Here is a 24,629-nt window from a genome sequence, read left to right as displayed (position 1 = left end):
TGCAACAACCCACTGTGGCTCAAGAAGCAAGACTAGGAGAATGGCGGCGGCCCCTACTACTGGTTTACAACTCACAAGAGACTTCAACTACCATAATGCAGCGAGTGCAAAAGCCCACTGGGCGGGACTTTAAGCTACAAGTGAGAACTCGCCAGCTGCTACTCCTCATTGCCATCCCGTGAACAGGTGCTAGAAGACGCACGAAACGTGTTGGGAAAATTTGGCTGAAACTCTGCTGTACCTACTGTGCTACTTACCGATGCCTCCTTACTGAATAAAGAATTGCAACACACAGTGAGTGGGCCTCCAAGTTTCGGGTACTTTACATTTGGAATATATTGCGGCCTGCCTAGGTCGCGGAGAGCCCCTCCCCGCGGACGAGTGGGTCCTGCACCTCCACGAGTGCGGAGCATCAAGGAACAAAGTGTTGGTCTGTTAGGGTAACAAATGGCATGGCAGCGGCATCAAGTAGATGCAACAACCCACTGTGGCTCAAGAAGCAAGACTAGGAGAATGGCGCCGGCACTTACTACAGGTTTACAACTCGCAAGAGACTTCAACTACCATAATGCAGCGAGTGCATTCGCCCACTGGGCGGGACTTTAAGCTACACGTGAGAACTCGCCAGATGCTACTCCTCATTGCCATCCCGTGAACAAGTGCGAGAAAACACACGAAACGCGTTGGAAAATTTGGCTGAAACTCTGCTGTACCTACTGTGCTACTTACCGATGCCTCCTTACAGAATAAAGAATTGCAACACGCAGTGAGTGGGCCTCCAAGTTTTGGGTGCTTTATATGTGGAATATTTTGCGGCCTGCCTAGGTAGTAATTTTTACCCCTAGGCTATCCGCTTTCCCTATTGTTGCACTCTTTGGAGTGTGAATAGTAATTTTTACCCCTACGCCATCCAACGCTTTCCCTACTGTTGCACTCACTGGAGTGGGAATAGTAATTTTTACCCCTATGCTATCCAACGCTTTCCCTACTGTTGCACTCACTGGAGTAGGAATAGTCATTTTTACCCCTACGCTAGCCAACGCTTTCCCTACTGTTGCACTCACTGGAGTGGGAATAGTAATTTTTACCCCTACGCTATCCAACGCTTTCCCTACTGGTGCACTCTCTTCAGTGGGAATAGTAATTTTTACCCCTACGCTATCCAACGCTTTCCATACTGTTGCACTCTCTAGAGTGGGAATAGTAATTCTTTATTAGTGTAATCGATATTATGTCAGTGATCCATATATATATATATATATATATATATATATATATATATATATATATATAAACACACACTCGATTAGCGTTGCTCTCGCCTCTCGCCTCAGCAGGCTCCCGGCGGGATCGCCACCTCCCAAAGTATTTGTCAAACTCCTGGCATTACAATCGCTCGTAAATCAGCAAGACACCAGAGCCGGGGCCCAAATGTTCGTTCAAGGTGCAGATATTTTATTGGCACACGTGTGCCAATAAAATATCTGCACCTTGAACGAACATTTGGGCCCCGGCTCTGGTGTCTTGCTGATTTACGAGCGATTGTACTGCCAGGAGTTTGACAAATATATATATATATATATATATATATATATATATATATAATTATATGCTTTGTAATTCACATTTGCATAGACGAAATTAATTGCCTTGATAGGAACATTTGACCCTGAGTTCAAATACATATTCTGGAGTGTGTATATTAGTTGACTGAGTCAACAGATCCAGCATTAGAACTGTCCACATTCACATTCACCAAATCATGCCCTTCCATCACCAAAAAGCAAAGAGACCATGACACACCAAGAAAAGTGAAAGGACAGCTCACTCACCCGACCCCAGAGAGAAGGCGGCAGAAGAGGAAAGTACCGTAACCCTGTACGAAGGACGAGAAGAAAGCAAATACGCTGTTGACGGACAGGGAGATCAGGAGACACTGCTTTCGTCCAATGCGATCAGCCAGGCCTCCCCACAGGAAGGCACCCACCATCATCCCCAGGTAAACAATGAGACCTGTAGAGGAGGAAGAGCAGACATGATAAGAGCAGGTTTCACTTTACATGAATTGGGGAAAGGGGAACAGTAGCTCTTCGACAATAGTTATGCCTCTGGTCTGTTGACATGTGATTGTGTCCACCTAGGTAGCATATGTGGAGTATACAAGTTTCACTAGCTCAATTAAACTAAAATGGATGATCTGATCTGCAAAGTAAGGGTCAGGCAGTTCTGTTCTTCCTCCTGCCACCATGGAAGCCTACTGGCACCTTCAGACAGTGCAGGAAATGAGGGGGATCTCGCCGGATCTGGGAGATCTTTTAGAGCTGGATCTGGGATCTGACCAACCAAATCAAATATGGCAAATGTGTTCTGGTGTAAATTTCCAACATTGGGAAACAATTCAGTTGCATCCACACATAGCCTGCTTTCTGTTCGAAGCAGTAACGTGGAGATGGGGTTTTTATTTTCACTTCAGTGGGGCTACAACAAAGGCCTGAATTAAAGAGCCATTAGCCCTTCTTTTGTTCCTGTCATCCTGAATGGGAGCCATCTGGACCCTAACACCTAGACACCAATAAAATGGAAGGAAACAAAAGCACGGCTTATGACTTCACAAGTACTTTAGAGAAACTATGATTTGGAGGCAGGTGTTTTACTTTGATCAGCCCGCCTATGTAGGAATTATGCATCCACTGTATGAATTCCAGATAAATCTGTGTGTTTGAGTAATTACACAAATAGCTAATTTAATGAAAATTACACTTATTTATTAATTTTTAATTTAATTATTTTAGAGCACTGCTCATCTCAGATTAGAGTGTTGAGGTACTTTACGCGACACACAAAAAGATAACTCATTCAAGGAAATGTTAGAAAAGGCAATGAGGGCTTTATGGTGTAGGAGCCACATATTATCCGTACTTGTAGTCACTGTATGGCAAGAGTGCATGGTCGAGAGAAACTCAAAATCAGAAATTAAAACATAATGCAGTAATTGAGTTTATCTGTACTAACATCACTTTATTAATACCTAAAGGAGCCTTTCTTTGCAAATTTAGAATAACAACAGATTAAGAAAAAAATAAAAACGATATAAACCCATGAATTTCAGATTGCATACAGCTCCTTGATGCCAGTTCATAGCTCACTGTGCTATATTAGAATTGAGTTTATGAACTGGAAGTAATAAATGGATCTATGTGTCAAAAGCAGTAACCCAGATACCTGTCTACATACAATACACATCTATGAACGGAATGTTACACAATGTGCTTTGCAGCAGGCATGTTAACCCTCTATGCTACTTTTTTAGTCACAACTGTGACTGGAAAAAACACAGAACTCTCCAAGAACAGCATTAACCATCAGAGTTAAGTTACCACGATTATAATCCCATTAAAATTGCTGGGTACACAAAGTTCTCTGCAACACAAATGCTTAAAATGACCAGGTATACTATTCTCGTGTACTCCATATCTGCACTTCCTTAATTTGGAAGGGTTAGTACCGGTACTTCTCAGCGCTACAGCAATGCTTTTAAAGGGAAAGTAGCGACGCCTCTCAGCAGCAAACAGGTACCCTGGGACGAGGCGCACCAGCAGGTCCATATTTCCACTTCAATCACTGTGCAGCAGGTGCCTTGCCCTTAACTTTTAACATGTTTTTAATGCAACCTCTTTGCGACCAATTTGGCACGCGGGACAGAATTGTCACATTGGTCCATGCTGCCAATCCATTTACCGTAGATTTAGAAAAAAATAAATGTAGAATTTGACTGTAAAGTTCCGGGTTTCTTGGCTCCGCCCCTTTCCCTGACACAAGTGTTTATAGAGTATGTTTTCCCCCTATTTTCAGCGCTGTCTTCAGGTGAAAAGATAAAGGCTCGCGCCAGGCGCCTGCGGAGGAGATGACGTGCCGCGCGCTCTCTTCGCGCCTCATCAAGCGCTCGCGCTCCCATGCCGCGCGCACTCTGACACCCTCTAATCACGCTTCGCTTATAGATCTCACCGCTCTAATGGCCTCTCGAGCAACTGCAAATTCTCAGCCTCTGGTGCTTTGAGGCCAGAATGTCTGGTGCAAAGAAGAGGTGGTCAGATCACTAACGGTTAAGGCCTGGGGGAGGTTTTACCTTCAGTCAAGAAATGAAAATAATTCGTTTTTATATAGCGCTTGCCACTGCTTCTTTTAGGTTTCGCAGAGCTGTAAATAACAAGTTACAGGAAAACCCAACTACGTGGCTCTCAAGTTAGTAAGATGGATAGTAAGGGCTGGAGGGTTGGCCACAGTGTGGTTCAAACCCAGAAGGTTACACACAAGTTGCTTTATACTGCAGTATGTGTTTAGCGTTCTGGCAGCTGGGTTCTAATTTCGGTATTATTAACAGGGATGCTTCAAGGTATAGTGCACAATCAAGATGGGAGCGTGCCAGGTGAATGATACTATGAATGTTTTGAGGGAAGACAAGATATTGGAAAATACACTGAAGGTATGACATCATGTAGGAATTTTGTTTGGAGACATGGGGCCATATGTAGGGCTTAGGCAAGTGGTAGGATTATCATAAACCAGCAGTCCTCCCACCCCATCACTGCATGGTTGAACCCAGAAAGGAAAATGGAAAATAGCCCTCGTGCCAAGAAAGACTCCCTGCATGTTTGGTCATTTACTTTTTGTAACCGCTTACCCAGCGACCTACGCCATGGGATAGCCGGCTCACAGTGATTATCATTCCGCTCTATTGAGGACAAAAATTCTGGCACTCATTTTCCATGCCCATGTCCTTCAGGCAGGACATGGTCGAATCTGGAGAGGAAAATGTCAAATTGACCTTATGTACAAGGAGAGGCTCTCTGCGTGGTCGGCTATTTACTTTTTGTTCAGATTCCACTTTAAGAATTTCTCTCTCAACAAAAATGTGTACCAATATGGTGCTTCAAATGTGTGCAGCTCAGAAAAACATAGAATTGAGTCTCCATGCCTGGCAGGTGGGGATCAGTAAATTCAGGGGACGCTCCTCATCCACAGTGTTGAAGGTCATGCCTCCCCCTCCTAATGGACTAGAGGACAGACCGCTAGGGTCTAAATGCCCCGTTGGTTTCCTTGTGCTATAATAGAGTAAAGTCCATAATCCCCTCAGAGTCCTCTCTTCGGCGGAACAGAATGTTGGTGGCCCTGGCGCTTGAGGTCACATGGGTGAGGGAAGATGCTCGATCCTTTGGCCAGATACAATATATCAGTTTTTGATGGTTTTCTAAGATCCATATCACAGTTTGTGCAGTAGGTTGAAATGGTGGTCTACAAGCCAGATATGTGTATACCAAGTCTGCTGAGTGGTGCCATGCGGAGGACTTCTTTTATGCATTATTGGACTGCACAGCTGTCAAGATCCGATCGATTTTCAAGCTCTTTGGTGTTTTTGCTTTAAAACATTTCCAACAGTTTAAATAAAAATAGATGAGGTCAGGAGGTGGAGTGAGATAAACATTGAACATGGGAGTAGCAGCAGTTGAGCCCTGGGGTGTGCCGCTGTGGATTTCAATTGTACCCAAGGAGACGGAAGAAAGAGAGGTGAAGAAATAGGTAGGAAGGACATCAGTTCGGGACCCTTCCTTCAACTCCATTGTTATCAATTTTCTAAATGAAAGTAGGGTGATGAACCATAGCAAATGGATATCAGTGACCAAATGGAAGTAATACCGCTATTTTACACGTGGTACCAGTGGCTTTGATATCATCCCATTGGACGATTACCGTTACTGCAGTACTGGGGTGGGATAGAATCCAATTTGATCGTCCAAAGACAGGCTATTTTCTTTTGAATAATGATGCTTGATTTCAAGCTGATCTTTTAACATGTAGGCCAAAAATAAGCCACTAGATATCAGTTGTTAGATAGAAGGGTGGGTCGGAACAAGGCTGAGTTTCTTTATTGTAGTTTCGATGCATGCAGTTTTGGGTTTGCTTGGGAAAACTTCAGTCACTAAGGTCCAACTGATGATGGATCTGGCCAGGACAGCAGCAAGCTATCAAGAGGACATCCTTCAATACATCACCGAGGCACATGGGGCCGGATGCACAGGTGAACAAGAGGAACCACACAATTCATAGCACTGGTAAAGTCTTTAGGAGTTAGGGAGTTAGAGACAAGTTACTTCAGACCTAAATTTGTATTGCGAGATTCGGGAGATCTGGTGAAGGAGCCCAGTTGTTATCCTTTTTCTTCTCTAGGTGTGTTTCCAAGTCTTTTGTTTTATTAGTGAAGTCGTCCGCCAGAGATTCTAATAGTTCCTGGAACTGGGTGACTTGTGAGTGGAGGAGTACCTTGATGAGCAAAAGGCTTCAGGATGAAGTGCGAGTAATTGAATAGTTGCTTTTTTGATGGGTGGCATATAGATTCTGGAATGATATTCTAGTTTCAGTTTCACATTATTGCTTTTAGTTGCAGGGTCTTTCCAGGGTCCCTCAGTTGTGCCTAATTTAATTTAGGGATTTTACTCCAGGTGTCTTGCAATCACATTTTCATTGATATAGTGGAAAGAAAGGATTTGATAAGATAATCATGGACGGTTCTCGGTCGATGGAATCCTACTGAATTATTGTTGTTGAAAGGTGATTAAGCAAGCAGCTAGTAGGTAGAAAAAGGAGGATCTGTCCAAAGTTTTTTTATTGTCTGACACTGATTAGAGCATTTGTGGGCCTACTTATTTTTAGTTCTGCTGGGAAGGAAGCGTTTACTATAATCCCTTGATGCTCAGTACAGATGATGGATGTTCTCGGTCACTCAGAAGGTCCATCTGTATATGTGGGGCCTGGGATCAATTGCGAATAATTGATTAGTTCTAGGATAGAGAGTAGGGATTTGCTTGCTAAAAGTCAAGCCTTTGAAACATACACTGAAGCCTCTAAATTGAGAATTGTTAAGGTTCTTATCACAATAAAATCCAGAAAGGGCTTGTCAAAAGCTGTGTTGTGTGGTGACACACTGTAGATCATGAGAAATGTGAATGCATACATTGGCAACAGAACGCATCAGGTGAATAGATAATTTCTATTCGCACTGCAGATATCTGTTCGCACTGCGGCAAGCGGGCTGTGACTCCCTACGATCCTATATCTGGAAAGAAATAGAAGTTGAGGCGTCTACCAAATCAAATGCCTGGGCAGTAACACTAACCAAGGGCCTGATATACCTCAAAGATTAATCTTTATGGGAAGACATCCCATCGCATAATGTTTTTTTAAAAAGCGTCTGAATAAACATGTACAATGTATTCCCCTAGTCAGCTATAGGAAAAAATTCAGCCTTGAGCTGAGCTTAACTCGGAATTAACTCCAATAAACGACTGCTGCAACAGGACTGTGTAGCGGATGCTTTTAAAGGGTACTACAAAATAAAGCTCCAACAACTGAGATTCGGTGTTTTTCCTTTATATCACTACTTACCAAAATGGGCCGACGGCCAGCCATCGGGAATATACAGACCGTGCCAATAGGACCAGGAAAGCCTTTGTCACTTATTGTGCACTTGCACTTTCATGCTAAATGACCACAAGCCCCTCCTTCGAAATGGTTTTAGAAGGTAGGTGTGGGAGCACACTGCTTCACCTCCCAGCAGAGGCGACCCCACCCCCTTTTTGTAACTTAAAGCTCCCTTGAGCAGCGGGCTGACGAGCCTGGGATCCCGCACCTACGGGCCGGAGTGGTACTATACCTGGCAGATATTGGCAGCCATCGGCGACCCCAGAACACTGCCTATCCCTGCTGACGAGGGTTGAAAACCCGAAACACGTGTCCAGGGATGGCGAAGACAGCGAAGATAGCAAGATCGAAAGATGATGCATCGCGAACACTCTACTACAATGACCAGAGTCCTTAGGGGCAACTTCTGCCGGTGTGTGAGTAGTGTGCGACCCCACCCCCTTTTTGTAACTTAAAGCTCCCTTGAGCAGCGGGCTGACGAGCCTGGGATCCCGCACCTACGGGCCGGAGTGGTACTATACCTGGCAGATATTGGCAGCCATCGGCGACCCCAGAACACTGCCTATCCCTGCTGACGAGGGTTGAAAACCCGAAACACGTGTCCAGGGATGGCGAAGACAGCGAAGATAGCAAGATCGAAAGATGATGCATCGCGAACACTCTACTACAATGACCAGAGTCCTTAGGGGCAACTTCTGCCGGTGTGTGAGTAGTGTGCGACCCCACCCCCTTTTTGTAACTTAAAGCTCCCTTGAGCAGCGGGCTGACGAGCCTGGGATCCCGCACCTACGGGCCGGAGTGGTACTATACCTGGCAGATATTGGCAGCCATCGACGACCCCAGAACACTGCCTATCCCTGCTGACGAGGGTTGAAAACCCGAAAAACGTGTCCAGGGATGGCGAAGACAGCGAAGATAGCAAGATCGAAAGATGATGCATCGCGAACACTCTACTACAATGACCAGAGTCCTTAGGGGCAACTTCTGCCGGTGTGTGAGTAGTGTGCGACCCCACCCCCTTTTTGTAACTTAAAGCTCCCTTGAGCAGCGGGCTGACGAGCCTGGGATCCCGCACCTACGGGCCGGAGTGGTACTATACCTGGCAGATATTGGCAGCCATCGGCGACCCCAGAACACTGCCTATCCCTGCTGACGAGGGTTGAAAACCCGAAACACGTGTCCAGGGATGGCGAAGACAGCGAAGATAGCAAGATCGAAAGATGATGCATCGCGAACATTCTACTACAATGACCAGAGTCCTTAGGGGCAACTTCTGCCGGTGTGTGAGTAGTGTGCGACCCCACCCCCTTTTTGTAACTTAAAGCTCCCTTGAGCAGCGGGCTGACGAGCCTGGGATCCCGCACCTACGGGCCGGAGTGGTACTATACCTGGCAGATATTGGCAGCCATCGGCGACCCCAGAACACTGCCTATCCCTGCTGACGAGGGTTGAAAACCCGAAACACGTGTCCAGGGATGGCGAAGACAGCGAAGATAGCAAGATCGAAAGATGATGCATCGCGAACACTCTACTACAATGACCAGAGTCCTTAGGGGCAACTTCTGCCGGTGTGTGAGTAGTGTGCGACCCCACCCCCTTTTTGTAACTTAAAGCTCCCTTGAGCAGCGGGCTGACGAGCCTGGGATCCCGCACCTACGGGCCGGAGTGGTACTATACCTGGCAGATATTGGCAGCCATCAGCGACCCCAGAACACTGCCTATCCCTGCTGACGAGGGTTGAAAACCCGAAACACGTGTCCAGGGATGGCGAAGACAGCGAAGATAGCAAGATCGAAAGATGATGCATCACGAACACTCTACTACAATGACCAGAGTCCTTAGGGGCAACTTCTGCCGGTGTGTGAGTAGTGTGCGACCCCACCCCCTTTTTGTAACTTAAAGCTCCCTTGAGCAGCGGGCTGACGAGCCTGGGATCCCGCACCTACGGGCCGGAGTGGTACTATACCTGGCAGATATTGGCAGCCATCGGCGACCCCAGAACACTGCCTATCCCTGCTGACGAGGGTTGAAAACCCGAAACACGTGTCCAGGGATGGCGAAGACAGCAAAGATAGCAAGATCGAAAGATGATGCATCGCGAACACTCTACTACAATGACCAGAGTCCTTAGGGGCAACTTCTGCCGGTGTGTGAGTAGTGTGCGACCCCACCCCCTTTTTGTAACTTAAAGCTCCCTTGAGCAGCGGGCTGACGAGCCTGGGATCTCGCACCTACGGGCCGGAGTGGTACTATACCTGGCAGATATTGGCAGCCATCGGCGACCCCAGAACACTGCCTATCCCTGCTGACGAGGGTTGAAAACCCGAAACACGTGTCCAGGGATGGCGAAGACAGCGAAGATAGCAAGATCGAAAGATGATGCATCGCGAACACTCTACTACAATGACCAGAGTCCTTAGGGGCAACTTCTGCCGGTGTGTGAGTAGTGTGCGACCCCACCCCCTTTTTGTAACTTAAAGCTCCCTTGAGCAGCGGGCTGACGAGCCTGGGATCCCGCACCTACGGGCCGGAGTGGTACTATACCTGGCAGATATTGGCAGCCATCGGCGACCCCAGAACACTGCCTATCCCTGCTGACGAGGGTTGAAAACCCGAAACACGTGTCCAGGGATGGCGAAGACAGCGAAGATAGCAAGATCGAAAGATGATGCATCGCGAACACTCTACTACAATGACCAGAGTCCTTAGGGGCAACTTCTGCCGGTGTGTGAGTAGTGTGCGACCCCACCCCCTTTTTGTAACTTAAAGCTCCCTTGAGCAGCGGGCTGACGAGCCTGGGATCCGGCACCTACGGGCCGGAGTGGTACTATACCTGGCAGATATTGGCAGCCATCGGCGACCCCAGAACACTGCCTATCCCTGCTGACGAGGGTTGAAAACCCGAAACACGTGTCCAGGGATGGCGAAGACAGCGAAGATAGCAAGATCGAAAGATGATGCATCGCGAACACTCTACTACAATGACCAGAGTCCTTAGGGGCAACTTCTGCCGGTGTGTGAGTAGTGTGCGACCCCACCCCCTTTTTGTAACTTAAAGCTCCCTTGAGCAGCGGGCTGACGAGCCTGGGATCCCGCACCTACGGGCCGGAGTGGTACTATACCTGGCAGATATTGGCAGCCATCGGCGACCCAAGAACACTGCCTATCCCTGCTGACGAGGGTTGAAAACCCAAAACACGTGTCCAGGGATGGCGAAGACAGCGGAGATAGCAAGATCGAAAGATGATGCATCGCGAACACTCTACTACAATGACCAGAGTCCTTAGGGGCAACTTCTGCCGGTGTGTGAGTAGTGTGCGACCCCACCCCCTTTTTGTAACTTAAAGCTCCCTTGAGCAGCGGGCTGACGAGCCTGGGATCCCGCACCTACGGGCCGGAGTGGTACTATACCTGGCAGATATTGGCAGCCATCGGCGACCCCAGAACACTGCCTATCCCTGCTGACGAGGGTTGAAAACCCGAAACACGTGTCCAGGGATGGCGAAGACAGCGAAGATAGCAAGATCGAAAGATGATGCATCGCGAACACTCTACTACAATGACCAGAGTCCTTAGGGGCAACTTTTGCCGGTGTGTGAGTAGTGTGCGACCCCACCCCCTTTTCGAAATGGTTTTAACTGCTATGGAATTATAACTTGCTGCCAAGCGCTAATCTTTGCATAAGAGAAGAATTTGCCCACGTAACTATACATGTTTTCAAAATCTGACTATTGCAGAGAGCCAGCTGACTGCAAAATCTGACAATGTGGCATAGCCCACCAGCACAAAAGTTAATGAAGTCACTATGTGGGCTGCTGGTTGAGGACGCAGTCACAACCTCTGACCTCGCCATAGCAGCTGGCAATGTGCAAAAAAGTTTACTCAGCAATGGTTTGTAAGCATTGTACTCTCAGAGAGCACACAGGAATCTGTGCCATCAGCTACGTACATTTCTGTTAAGTGTCTCTTCTGCTTCTCACTGGTATTATCCTTTTCTTTTTTTTAATCTTTTTTTTATCTCAAGTGAATTTTATTGAGGGAAAAAAAAGTTTTTATATACAAAGGTACAGTATATAGGAGTACAGTATGGGTCGCCTGAGGGGAAGAAAAAGCTTGATAACATTATATGCCAGTTGGGTTACATACGGCCTTTTGTAAGGGCATGTGTCCGACATTCGTATACTCGGTGTGTGGCTTCGTAGCGGCTTGTGTATGTACCCCCAGGTGACGAGGAAAGGAAAGTGGGAAATGAGAAAGTTCAATGGTCTGATAATCAACGACCGCAATAGGAGCAGTTCGCTTTAAAGTCCGTCCCCTAAGATGCCACTGGCAACAGTTGGACTGCGAATCATGTTTTATCCCAAATGAGGCTAACTGATTCGCCTCCATTTTGCTCATTGCTAATACCAAGCATATCCAGGTGGTCTTGCTGCCGCCATGTTTGCTTTTTAACTATGTCCTATGGTATGGTTTTATGTCGAGGTTTGTTATCCAAAATTTGTTTTAAGTGTATAGAATCATATATGTTTTAATTAACCGAAATAAATTCTACTACCACTCGGATGAAAAGATATTTGCATTCAGGGCTATGTAGTGTAATCCTCTATCCATCTGGCATCAAGGGCGGTTTTGTAAACATCAATAGACCGCTGCCATTGTTTTTCAGACTGTCAATTTTTGGAAGTACGTTTAGCATACAGGGATTGTTTTATATAGAACGGGTGGTGCATCATCACATAGGTCAGTTTCAGAAATCGAAAGTAGGCCAGGGCTTCTGATACTAGTTCTTAGGAGTTCCTAATGAATTAGTGAACTCAACTGCTTCAGCATTTATGATAGTAGTTGACCTTATAATTTAGTGACAATACGTACCTTATTCTGTAACTAGGTTAGAATCATATTCTATGTAAGGGCTACAGTAGTTATTTACATCCACGAATCAATAATTTTACAAATATCTTTAGAAATGGTTAATTGAAATCAAGCAATACAATAAACTTCAATAGTATTCTAGCATTACACATAAGAAGGTATTAATCAAAATGACATTAATTATTGAGAAACACTACACAACACAGTGCTCATCGTGAATGTTGACATTAAATGAAAGGTACCCAGCATACTATTTTAGCTCACAATAACATCATTAAAAAAGTCTACACACTTTTAGGAGAAGAATTACTAATGATTCGACTAAATAGATTTTTGTTACAGTCTTCTACAGGAATTCCTTTTTTTGTTGAAGCCTAGCCAAATCATGTGTGTGTGTGTGTGTGTGTGTGTGTGTGTAGGCATTTATATAGCGCACTGCTACCCGTAGGCGTCCTGGCGCTTCGACCGCTGGGAAACCCTTCCTGGCTTCCCTGAGAGATGGTCCCTTAATGGGTATCTCCAGGGTGAGACCAGGCATCCCCGGCAGTCTGGGGGGCCGTTAGTGAAGATGAGGCAAGCTAATGCCCAGAGTTGCCGAGTGTGATCGCTGATCAGAGTGGGCACCGAGGCGAGAGAATTATCGAGTCCGCTGACCCTGGTCCAGAAACCTGCCGCGCCGGGAATCGAACCCTGGTCCCGGGCCGTCCTCTGCTCTCGGGTCTGCCGCCTCTAACCAGTGAGCCACACTACTTCATCTACATTTAAAATGTGAAACATCTCATCCCATACATTTTGTGAACTAATGTAAACGTGATCTGAATATGACTTACGGTTTTGTGGCCATGAAATAAATAAATAACACGTGTTTTTGTTTTGCATTTTTCTGTGATTAGCTGAAATTATATACCCTTTTGTATTTCTTTTGATCTGTGTGGGCCAAACCAACTTCAGTGCTTTAGAATCATGTAAAGCAAAGAGGCAAACAAAAACATTACTTGGAAAAGGCAAGGATTTCTGCTTTCAACTGTCAAAAAATAATTCTGAATCGATAATTGCAGCTCAAATTGAGCCACACATTTTGAATTCTACAGCTATCTATTGTACGTCTGTCCCAGTATCTTCGCTAAGATTCAACAGATTTCTTTTAGAGATTATTTAAATTATTAAGCTTATTAAGAAGCACGGCCAGGTCTAAGCTACAATGGCTAAGCAATAAGGCAAATTCTTGAGTGCCCAGCATCCGATTAAAGGGAATCTTCAACCACCTGCCAAGGTGAGTAGTTTTTTTTCATTTTAGTTCGCACCACTGTGCCATCCAAGAGCTATATTGCATTCAGTGGCCCGAGAGAGCCTGCTTTTTGCACCACTGGGGTCATGCGTCATTAAAGGAGGGGTTAGCGACAACTGCGCTTTACTTTCTGTAGTACAGCTAGCGCTAACTCATATACAGCACACTGCAAGGGGATCTCTGTCCCACCTTTGAAAAGCCATTGGGAGACTCCTGCACAGTAAAAGACAAACTGGCTGCAGCATTCACCTGGTCCATCTTTCACTAATGCCTGCCCTACAGGCAGTTGTGAATTTGTCTCTGCCCTGGGAGCCGGGCATTACCAGTTATAGAGCACACTGTCCATGGTTGCACCTCCAAGGGTTATCAAATATGAAAGAATATATAGATGGACTTTGATATGGATGTCTGGGTAACTGAATGAAATAACAGTTGAAGAATAGACCCTTGTGATAGAAAGAGACAAGAGGAACACCTTGTCCCAGTCTTGGTATGCAAGACTCTAAAATGTGGTGTGATGTGGTTTTGGTCTGTTGAAATTTCAAGAGCATTATGGTAACCAGTGACAGCTGTTGCAGAATGGGGGTGGTGAGACAATGAAAATTAAAAATAAAGATCACTTACCTGTTCACACCTCATGTTTCTATTCTTCCATTGCTCTTCCTTTTTCCCAGAAACAGGAAGCACCCAGGCTCCCCTAAGCCAATCACGACGCTCTGTCACCATGACAGCTGCATTGTAATTGGTCTGAGCACCCTGGTTTGGTGCTCAGGCAAGGCTGCGAGCCTGTGCATGATCTCCACCTAGGCTGTGCATTACTGTCCGGTGAAGAACAGGCTAAGCGCGCATGACTGTATGGCCAGCTCAAGACGACTGGCCAAACGGTCATTCACACTTAAGGTGCATATACCACTCCTCTTCTTGCACTTTGACAGAAGCCCTGCCCAACGTGGCTTCATAGGGTAAAAAATCCCGTTATTATCATTTCATGTTTCCTTTTTTGCACTCAAAAGCAGTGGGGGCCCTTCTGAACGGAGAAGTCATTGCTAGTGGTAAATATTGAAGATCTTTTTGTCTTTACTCCGCAAAATCTGTGCTTGGCCTGTTGGGGAGGTAGCATTGTCTTCAAGGGCTACCTATAACTTATAACCTCCTTGCCATATCTTTATGTACAGAATCTTTTAGATATGGTGTTCCAGAACCCTGACTCGAGGGTATCTCCTTACTGTAGAACCCAGGGGTCACCGAGAGTAGAGGATGAAATTGAGAATATCTCTATCAGAGAACCTTCATGGTTGAGGCGTTTAACTGCAGAAATAAACTGATTCAGACAAGCCAGACCTCTTGCGTCATCTGAATGTCCACATTACAATTGTACATTTGTCTCTGGCAATGATCATCAGTGAACGTTAGTTCCATAAGTTGGTTTTAATGACAGTTAAACAATCAGACTCCTTGTTTCATGCACTATTTGTAAGGGACGGATTAAGAGGGCTTTGGTCAAGTTTTGGGACGTTGTGGTTGTGCAATGGGGGACATGTCAGGCATTGTAGTTGTAGTTAAAAATATTTACAAGTCAAGATTCAGAATTTCCATAGGCTGACTCTTAGATGTCGGCAACTAATGCATTGATTGAAGGATATGAGTGCTGCACTCAAAGAGTTTGAACTTTGATAATGGCCAGGCAGCTGCTCTTTGCAATCTATGAAGACAGCCAGTATGAGTGTTTTCACAAAGAGAAAGAATGCCAGTTACGCTCAGTCTAGCTAGCACCCGATCTCTCTACAGTGTTGAAAAGTAAGAACTTGGGAACCGCCAACATATTTACGCTCCAGCTTCATCCATGCGCTCATAAAATCCACACCAAACTTGCATTTGAAATATTATGAGAGAAGACACAAGACAGTATCCCTTCTCTTAACTCACCCACAGGCATTAGAATAATCTGTCTTTTAAGTTGACAGAGACTGAAAATAATGGTCTTAAATATATTCCACTTGTGCTACGGCTTTTCTCTTTTCTTGCACTTGTTTATCTTCACCAATTCCTTTAGCACGATGAATCATTTTAGATGTATATGCTCTTTAAAATAACACAGAAGATACTAATTGTGGTCAGGCCATAACATGCAGCATGGAGATATAGAAATAGTTTTAATGTTTCAGGTGAAAATTTCTTTTTACTACTGATGCAAACTTTCAACATTTAAGACAGCTCCAAAATTATTTTCCAGGTAACTGGAATTGGATCGGATAAATGACACAATATCGACCAAACAAATATTGTGACACAGAAATATTGTGTCAAAAATACCATTGACACAAATATTGTTTTCCTATACTTATAAAGGTAAGTAGAAAAATATTGAGTGAAAAATATTGTTTACACTATCGTTAAAAATATAACAAATATATTGTTTTAAATAAAATACAGTTTAACAGAGTAAAACATAAACATTTGAATACATAATTAAAATATAATGTATTTAACATACTTTTAAGCAACATTTAACATTAAAAATAAATGCATACTTATGTAAACACACAAATGAAAACATATGTGCCTGTATGTTTATATACACATCTATAGAAAAAACAACTAATATTAAATATATATATATTTTACATAATACAATTTGTTTGTGGCTGTCCTAAAGAATTAATATGAAAATATACACATTTATATATAGTTATATACATATAAAAATACATAAAAATTACAAAAATGTAAAAAGTAATAAAAACTTTTAAAAAACGTACTAAAAATATTAATAACAAAATAAAAATATATACATATATATATATATATATATATATATATTTATACATATACGGAAGATATGTAATTAAAAAAATAAACAGGAAGTAATGTTATAGAAATGTGCAACAGTAGGGAAAGCGTTGGACGCTGAAGAGGTAAAGTGTACTGTTCCCGCTCAAGTCTTTGCAACAACAGTAAGTAATGCGCTGGACACCAGAGGGGTGTAATTCACTATTCCCATTCCAGTCTGTGCAACAGTAGGGAAAGCGTTGGAAGCCATAGGGATAAAATGTACTATTCCCTCCAGTCTGGGAAACCGTAGGGAAAGTGTTGGATGTCGAAGGGGTAACATTTATTACTCCCACTCCAGTTTGTGAAACAGTACGGAAAGCACGAACAGCAGAGGGGTAAACCTTACTATTCCCACTCCAGCCCGTGAAACAGTAAAAATTGTAATTCACTTCAAACACATACCATATTTTAATATCTCTATTAACTGTCCAATAATATAAAACTATACATATAAAATATATATATTTATATACATTTAAAAAACCATTACATAATTATTATAATTATTAAAAGTTTTAATAATTAATTTAAAATTATTATTAAAACAAATTATTTGATCATTTAATTAAAATACATTATATTCCCACAAAATTAGCAGCCTACAATAAAATATAGTTAAAATAAAAAACATTACACAACTAACATATTTAGTAATATATACATTAATTATTAATCAATTAATTATTTGTTAATAAATTATAATTCAATAACTTCCCATCTTATCCCCTACAAACAGAACACAAAATATAATTTTTATTTTTTATAAACAATTTACACAATTATTAATAAATTAAATATGTAATAAAAAAAAATTAATTGATTATTACTTAATTAATCTCCCACCCTATACTCCTACAAACCGAACACACACCTAAAAAATAACAAAAACATTATATTTACACATTTTACCTAATTAATCATCAATTAACTAATTAATAATAAACAATTAATTAATAATTAATACATTATTACTTAATTAACTTCCCACCCAATACCCCTACAAACAAAACAACCCGCACCTAAATTATCATTAAACAAATAAAATAATCACACAATTTACATAATTATTTAACAATTACCTCATTAAAAAATGAACAATTAATACTTAATCAACTTCCCGCCCTATACCCCTACAAAAACAACCTGCTCCTATAATATCACTTAAAATGATAACAATTACACAATTTACATATTAAATGAATGAATTAATATTAACTTAAAAATAAATATTTATTAATTATACATAATTAACTTCCCATCCTACACCCCTGCAAACTTCACAACCCACTACAACACTATAAATTACTATTAACAAGTACTTTAAAAATTATAAATGACTTAATATTAAAAACGACAATTTAAAATTATTAACAACAACTATACAAACAATATATATCATATACAATAAAATATTATTTAAAACACATACAAATAATTAAAAACAATATTTTTACAACTATATTATTGGAAAAATTATTAAAATTCGATATGTATGTCCATAATATTTCTGCATCACAATAATAATGTGTCACGGTATTAAAACGTGGAAATTTATTTGGCTCGATATTTATAACTCAATAGTACATCCAAATACCATTGGATCAAACCCATTGTTAACAGCCATATTCCTCCAAGAGTCCTACTTTGGAGGCAGATGGGGCATTACATTCCACACCAATGCTAACAGAGAAAGGACTAGCACTGCTGGATTGTATGTTCCTACTAATGCGTTCTGTGAGGTAACCAGTAGCTGAAGAGAGCTTCCAGAACTTTCCAAGTATCCTACCACTGATTGGATGGAGAAAGTTGTCACTCAACAAGTAGAAAGGGTGCTAAACAGGAACTTCCAGGGTGACACTTGAAGAGTCCACATGTACTAAACTGCGCTGAGGAAGAGTCATAAGAGCTTCTGTGTGTTTCGCAGGACTGCTGCTGCATGAGACCCAGTTCCCCGGCCTTGGGTGCAGGAAGAGAGACTTACGAAGAAATGTCAGACATGTGGAAGAATGAACTGACGCAGCCCACCAAATCCTTCAGTTTGGTGTATCTGAAGTTAGCAATCTCTTCTGTGTTTACATACCAGAATTAAATGTACCCACACATTTAAAAAAATGTATTTAGTGTTTTATAGAGCGCGAACTTGACCCGTTAGGGTATCAGAGTGCTTTACAAGGGTCATAGAGTTATACAAAGGTTAAGCATCACATAATATTCATTTGCTGGAAATATGATGGATAGAGGACACATATGTACAAATTATATTTACAATTACACAAAAACAGGGCCCCGGGTATCTTGGGGGGAAAACTCGGTATGACATGTGTACCAATGCTCTGAACTGGAAGCTAAGAAACCCATCCACCTGGAACCGTTGGTGCATTTTAATGGATCAAGCTCTCCTTGTTGACAGATCTGTAAATTAGATTATCATGTCAGCAGGAAGGCTTGCATATATAGGACACAAACGTAGTCAAGTGGGGCGCCCCATTCGTGGAAGGAGTGGCACCGACATGTAGCTGTATTGTGTTTACCAGCCCGGCTGGAGCTGCACATACGAAAAAAAGGCATGGGGTGCAAAAATGTACTAAGATTTGAAAGTCAAATTACATGGGACTGATCTTTCCAGTTAGCAAATATGCCTTTGGACTATCACTTTGAGTCCAGGCAGAGGCTGTGGAGTAACTAAGTAAGTAAAATTTTTATAAAGCGCATGAATGCCAAGGCGTCTTAGCGCTAGAATTGCCTTTAACTAATCACACCAGGGAAACAGGATTACACCTCAGATCTGAATAGCCATGTTTTCAAAGATTTTCCAAATGACTGCCTGTTGGTTTAAGCAGCTGAGGCCGGTCCATTGGGGCACGCATTGGGTGCCACGCCCCTCCACCTTTTGCCCCTAACGATCAGTGTCTGTCAGGTTGAGCAAAGTTCAGCCTGACACACACTGTTCATTTTCAGTTCAGGCAGCCAGGAGCCGGATATGTGCTAAATGCGCAGGCTCCTGGCTGCCTGAGCTGAACTTTGCTGGACTAAGGAAGTCACAGCTCCTGTGGGCGTGACGTCCTCAGCTCAGCAAAGGTCCCTGAGGTCCTCCCCTCAGCGACGGGGGATAGCGTCACTGATTGCCTTGCACCTGGACGCTTCAGTTTTAAGCCCTGAAGTGCCCAGGGTCAGTGTCAATCAGTGACACTTCATCACAGAGTGGGATGGGGTCAGCAGTCTCACTGACCCCATCATACTCTGTGATGACGATGGGACTCCTGGCTTTCCTCATTGGCTGACCTTAGTTCAGCCAATGAGGGAAGGCAGCAGTCCCCAAGCCTCATGGAACCTCCATGGCAGAGCTGGCTGCAGATAAGTGTGTGTTTTCTTTTAAATTAATGTTTGGTGCATGTATGTATGAATGTTTGGAAAAGTGTGTTGTGAATGGATGTGTTTGTGTGTGTGCGCATGTGTGTATGTATGGCTATGAGTGTTATGTGTATGTGTGCGGGTGGATTTCCTGCCCACCTCCCTCCCTCCAAACATACTAGCCGCCACAGGGTTTGAGCCCTCAAAGTAAGTGGCATGGTATTCCAAAATTTACAGAATAAGTGAAAAACGCTTCTGCTCCCCTGCCCCGCCATTTTACTGTCCTGGCCCTGGAGATGACCAGCAGACAAGCGGTTGATGATCTGAGTAACATACCACTTGATGAATTTCTTAAAGTGAGCTGGGCCGGAGCCATGAAGGGCCTTGTGAAAAGTACACACAGCCTTAAATTTAACTCTCGCCTGAACAGGCAGCCAATGCAGATCCTTAATACTTTTTGATACAGGGCTGAATTAAGAATTTTTAGCAGTAAACATGTTCCTGTATGTTGAAGTGATTGTAGCTTCAGTTGAGTCCACTTATTTGCTACCAAGTAGAGAGTATTACAATAGTATATCTTTGATAGAACCAATAGAACAATGACTGTTTCTGTAGATCTAAAGGGATGAAAGGAAGAAGGAATAGAAACAGGAAGATGTAATGTGATTAATCTGGTCTGAAAAGGACAACTGATCATCTAATGCAACGCCTAGATTTTTAACTTTTTGAACGGGGGATGGACACTGTCCAGCAGCCTCCGGCCACCAGGAGCTGTTCCAGAATGAGGGGTTGTTTCAAATAATAGGACCTCAGTTTTTTCGGTGTTTAACTTGAGACAATTTTCCTACATCTATCAGATGATGTGAGCCATGCAGTTGTTAAAATTCTTCGCCACATCCTCTGGCTTGGATCATAGTGACACCACTATTTGTGTGTCATCCGCATAACAGATAGTCGTAAAACCATATGAGCGAATGAGTTTTGCCAGAGAGGTGACATAGACATTGAACAGGGTGGGGATAAGGATGATCCCTGAGGCACCCCATAGGGGAGAGCAAAGGAGTGGGACGTATGTCCTCCCATCAGTACGGTTTGCTCTCTGTTTAATAAAAACAAACAAATAATTACCAGTGCCCAACTAGTGATCCCCATCTTGCCCAATCGCTGAATAAGTACTTGATGGTTTACAGAATCAAACACAGCTGAGAGGCATAGCAGGATGAGTTCTGCCTTCCCTCCCGCATCCACCTGGATGCGGATCTTCTCCGTTGCTGTCATTAATGCTTACTCTGTGCAGTGCTGAGGCCGGAAGCCTTGTCGTGATGTGTCCAACTTGTCATTAGTCTATAAGATAGTTACCAGATCTTCATTTAAAGCTTTTTCTAGGATCTTAGATGGAAACAGGAGGCAGGAAATAGCCCAGTAGTTTTTGATTTCTGTAGGGTCTTGTGAGGATTTTTTCAGAATTGAACGAACTAATGATTTTTCCAGTTTGTTGGAAAGGACCCTTAGAAGCGAGGCAAGATGGAATGCAATAGTGTTAGGGACCATATGTAATACATGCGCAGGACAAAAGCTAATGGGGATCCGGATTTAGTTGATTCTATGAATCTCTCCACTCTTTAAGGTGTCAACTGAGAGAACTTTTCTAGTCTAGCCTGTGTATTTCTAGTGTTATCGTCATGGCAAGCCGATTCATCTAGACTATGGGAATTTTGATTAGCAGAGAACTCTTCATATACAACTTTTACTTTATTATAGAAGAAGTTTGCAAGTTTATTGCAAAACTATTGGTCAGGAGTAAACTGTTTACTCTAATCTAAGTTGGAAAGTGCGGTAACGGTTTTGAAAAGCTCTCTAGTCAAATTCCTCGCTGAGTTGATTTTCTCAGTAAAAAATTGTTATTTGCTGAGACAATAGCTACTTTATAATCTTCAATAGTTATTTTATAGATTTTTTTTCATCCAAGGAGTAATCTTTCCTCCATCTTTATTCCTGTGCCCTACACCTCCTTTTAAGTTCCTTCAGCTCAACCGTGTACCAGGGAGCTGACGGAGATTTCCTATGACTTAGTTTGTGTTTTTCTGGGGCAAGCTTGGTGACCACAGAATCAATCCAGCTTGTGAACTTAAGAGCTACTGAGTCAATAGCCATATCTAAAAATGGTTGTGGGAATTTAATGCCATATTCGGTTCAAGTTTATTTATTTTTCGCCAAGGGCGTATTGTGACCATGTTCTCCCTGTTAAGTAAACAAGGGACCTCCCCAGAGATGGCTACCTCAAAGAACACTGCACTATGACCCGTCCACGCTAGAGGCAGAACTCTATTGAAAGTGGCCCATGGATTATTAGTGAAAATGCAGTCAAGAGTGTGCTTGCCCATGTGAGTTGGTTCAGATACTTTATGGCTTAGGTCGAAACACTCTAGACAGTCAATCAAATTCAGGGTATCCCTACTTTCCTTCGATTCCAAATGGAAGTTAAATTAGCCCAACACTGGGGAACTCCATGCATGATTCCAAAAATGTCTGCATGGAGGTATCAAAGCTGTTCCTAGGACCTGGCGGTTGGTAGAGTCGCGGTGGCAATGAGAAGTCACGGTGTTTGTGCAGTGGCAATCTACACACGCCTCCCTAAAAGAATTTCTGAGGTAGTCAGAATGATAGAGGCTGTCAGTGACTTTTTTTCTTGCAGAATCCCTTGTAGTTTATCCAGATTGTTGTGAGTTCTACAAACCTGTGACTCCAGATGCATAATTGCTTGACCTTGAACGTTGCTAAGGAGCACACCACATGTCTGAGCAGCAGGTGTTTGATGCACCTTCTCTTCATCCAGCTAGGGGATTCAAGTAGGAAGTACCTCGAATCAGAGTGAGATCTCTCTAGGCCCTGGTGCCATCAGACACAGGGTATGCTGCATGTGCAAGGTTGACTATACTACAGAGAAGTAGGTAACAGTCCTAAATGACTGCTGTGTGGATTTCACTGATCTACTGCTGCAGGACAGCTCTAGGCCTTAGGCCTATGCTGTACCATATAGGTGATACGTGGAGACTTGAGGGTTCATGCCATAAATGGAAAGACCCCATCACACATTTTACTCTGAGGTCTTGCAGATCCCAGCTCCCCTCTTCTCTTTTCTCCGATTTAGTGAGTGTACATTGGTGTATATATGGTTCATGACTAATCTCTCTTGTACCCAAGCAGGTGTTCCTACTCAGGGCCCTGTTCCCTGTAAACAAATGCCTGTGAAACGGTATCTCCTCCTTTCTCTCCACTGCCCACTATTGAACACCTATTGCATCCAGTTCTCAATTGCGTTAAGCCTAAATTTACTATATATATGCAGAGCCACTGGAATTATGAAATTATGCAGTAGCAATGTTTCCTAAATAAGGGCCCAATTCCAATCCCGTTAGGATAGCCCTCCAAACGACTCGTGTTCCGGGAGTCCGTGCGACCGATTCCGATGCATCCGTATAGTGACGGACTCGGTTCGCTCAGACTCCCATTGAACTCTATGGGAGCCTGTGTACCGAACAAATACACAGGCTTCCACTGCAAAACTGGGTGGGTGGGGAAAAGCGTCACCTTGTTGCGGGCACCCCTTGATGCCAGGTAAAGGAGAACCATGGATACCCCCACGGGCCCGATTGGGAGGGCCCAGGGTGAAGGGGGGCCCGCTACGGGCCCCCAAAGACCGATTTCGGAAGCCTGTTTGATCTAGGGAAACCAAATCGGAAAGGCTGTCCGAATCGTTCATCGCACTTGCTCACTTGGAAAACCAAGTCAATGGAGCTGTAGGAATCAGCTCCGGAGGGCTCTATCTCTCCAAATGCCTTCCGGAACCAATTTGGTCAGTGCTAAGGCTTTCCAGGCATCGTACTTGGTCGTTCGGAACTGTAAAAGATTCAGTCAGAAACAAGGGCTCCGGATCAGTTTAAGCAATTCCGAATCCGATTTGGAGCCCTTACGTCCGAGATCGGAATCGACCCCTAAGTATGAGTTTGACACTTTTGCCAAAAAATCCATCATAAACTGAATAATATGCAGATTTTATCAAAAAGTGTTTCTATCCCAAACAGATCAAAAGTTACTCAAAATGTGGCTAAACTTGTTGTCATGAAGTGGAAGACTTTCACAAAAGTATACTGGTCATGTATCGGTTGCTTAGTGCTGTATTTAGGTGTTATGCTGGTACTAATGAGGTGAAACCTTTGACCACACAGTGTTAGCATGTGTATAATGTAAAAATAATTTTTAAATATCCACCATAAAATGTGCAGCATTGTGCCATGTAATTTTCTGTTTCTTGCTGCATAATTTACTCAACCCTGTCGCATAATTTGGTCCTCCACTGCCACCTTATTCCTGATGCCCTGTATATAAGTCACGTGCCTACATACATGATGGTCAATAAATATATGTCATATTCTTGACTGTGGAAACTGTTTTTGTTGCAAAGTTTCAATTCTCATTCCAAAGGGTGGGATATAACTCAAAAAGGGCTTGGTTATGAATGCCCTGGAACGGCAGATAATATTTTCTCCACACAACAAATATCTATACCCTGGCAGACAGAATTTATCAAGACATTACATATCACCTCTTACTAGTTCCGCCCTAAAAATGGGGCATAACGTGCATTTTGGTGATTTCCGCATTAAAATCCACAAGTCCCACTATTTACTGGGCTTTTTCGTCACCATTAAATTTGAGCAGGTTTGACCAGCAGTTATTTATCAGGTCAAAAACTGAAGGTGTTGTCTTTATCACACCAGCTATTTACTAGGCAAGTACCAGTTGTAAT

At 43.2% G+C, this 24,629-nt stretch overlaps 1 protein-coding gene across 1 annotated transcript in view; it reads right to left on the bottom strand.

Annotated features, from left to right (window-relative positions):
• SV2A (synaptic vesicle glycoprotein 2A) overlaps positions 1-24,629 on the bottom strand; it is a 308,096-nt gene that overhangs the window by 97,696 nt on the left and 185,771 nt on the right. The window contains exon 3 of the mRNA XM_086945381.1: positions 1,833-2,013. Coding sequence (XP_086801507.1) covers positions 1,833-2,013 — 181 coding nt within the window. The remainder of the gene's footprint in view (positions 1-1,832; positions 2,014-24,629) is intronic.

This window comes from Lissotriton vulgaris, chromosome 12, assembly GCF_964263255.1.
Source record: "Lissotriton vulgaris chromosome 12, aLisVul1.2, whole genome shotgun sequence".
Taxonomy (NCBI): domain Eukaryota; kingdom Metazoa; phylum Chordata; class Amphibia; order Caudata; family Salamandridae; genus Lissotriton; species Lissotriton vulgaris.
Note: the sequence above shows the minus strand (reverse complement) of the source record. Positions and strands in the feature narration are given on the sequence as shown.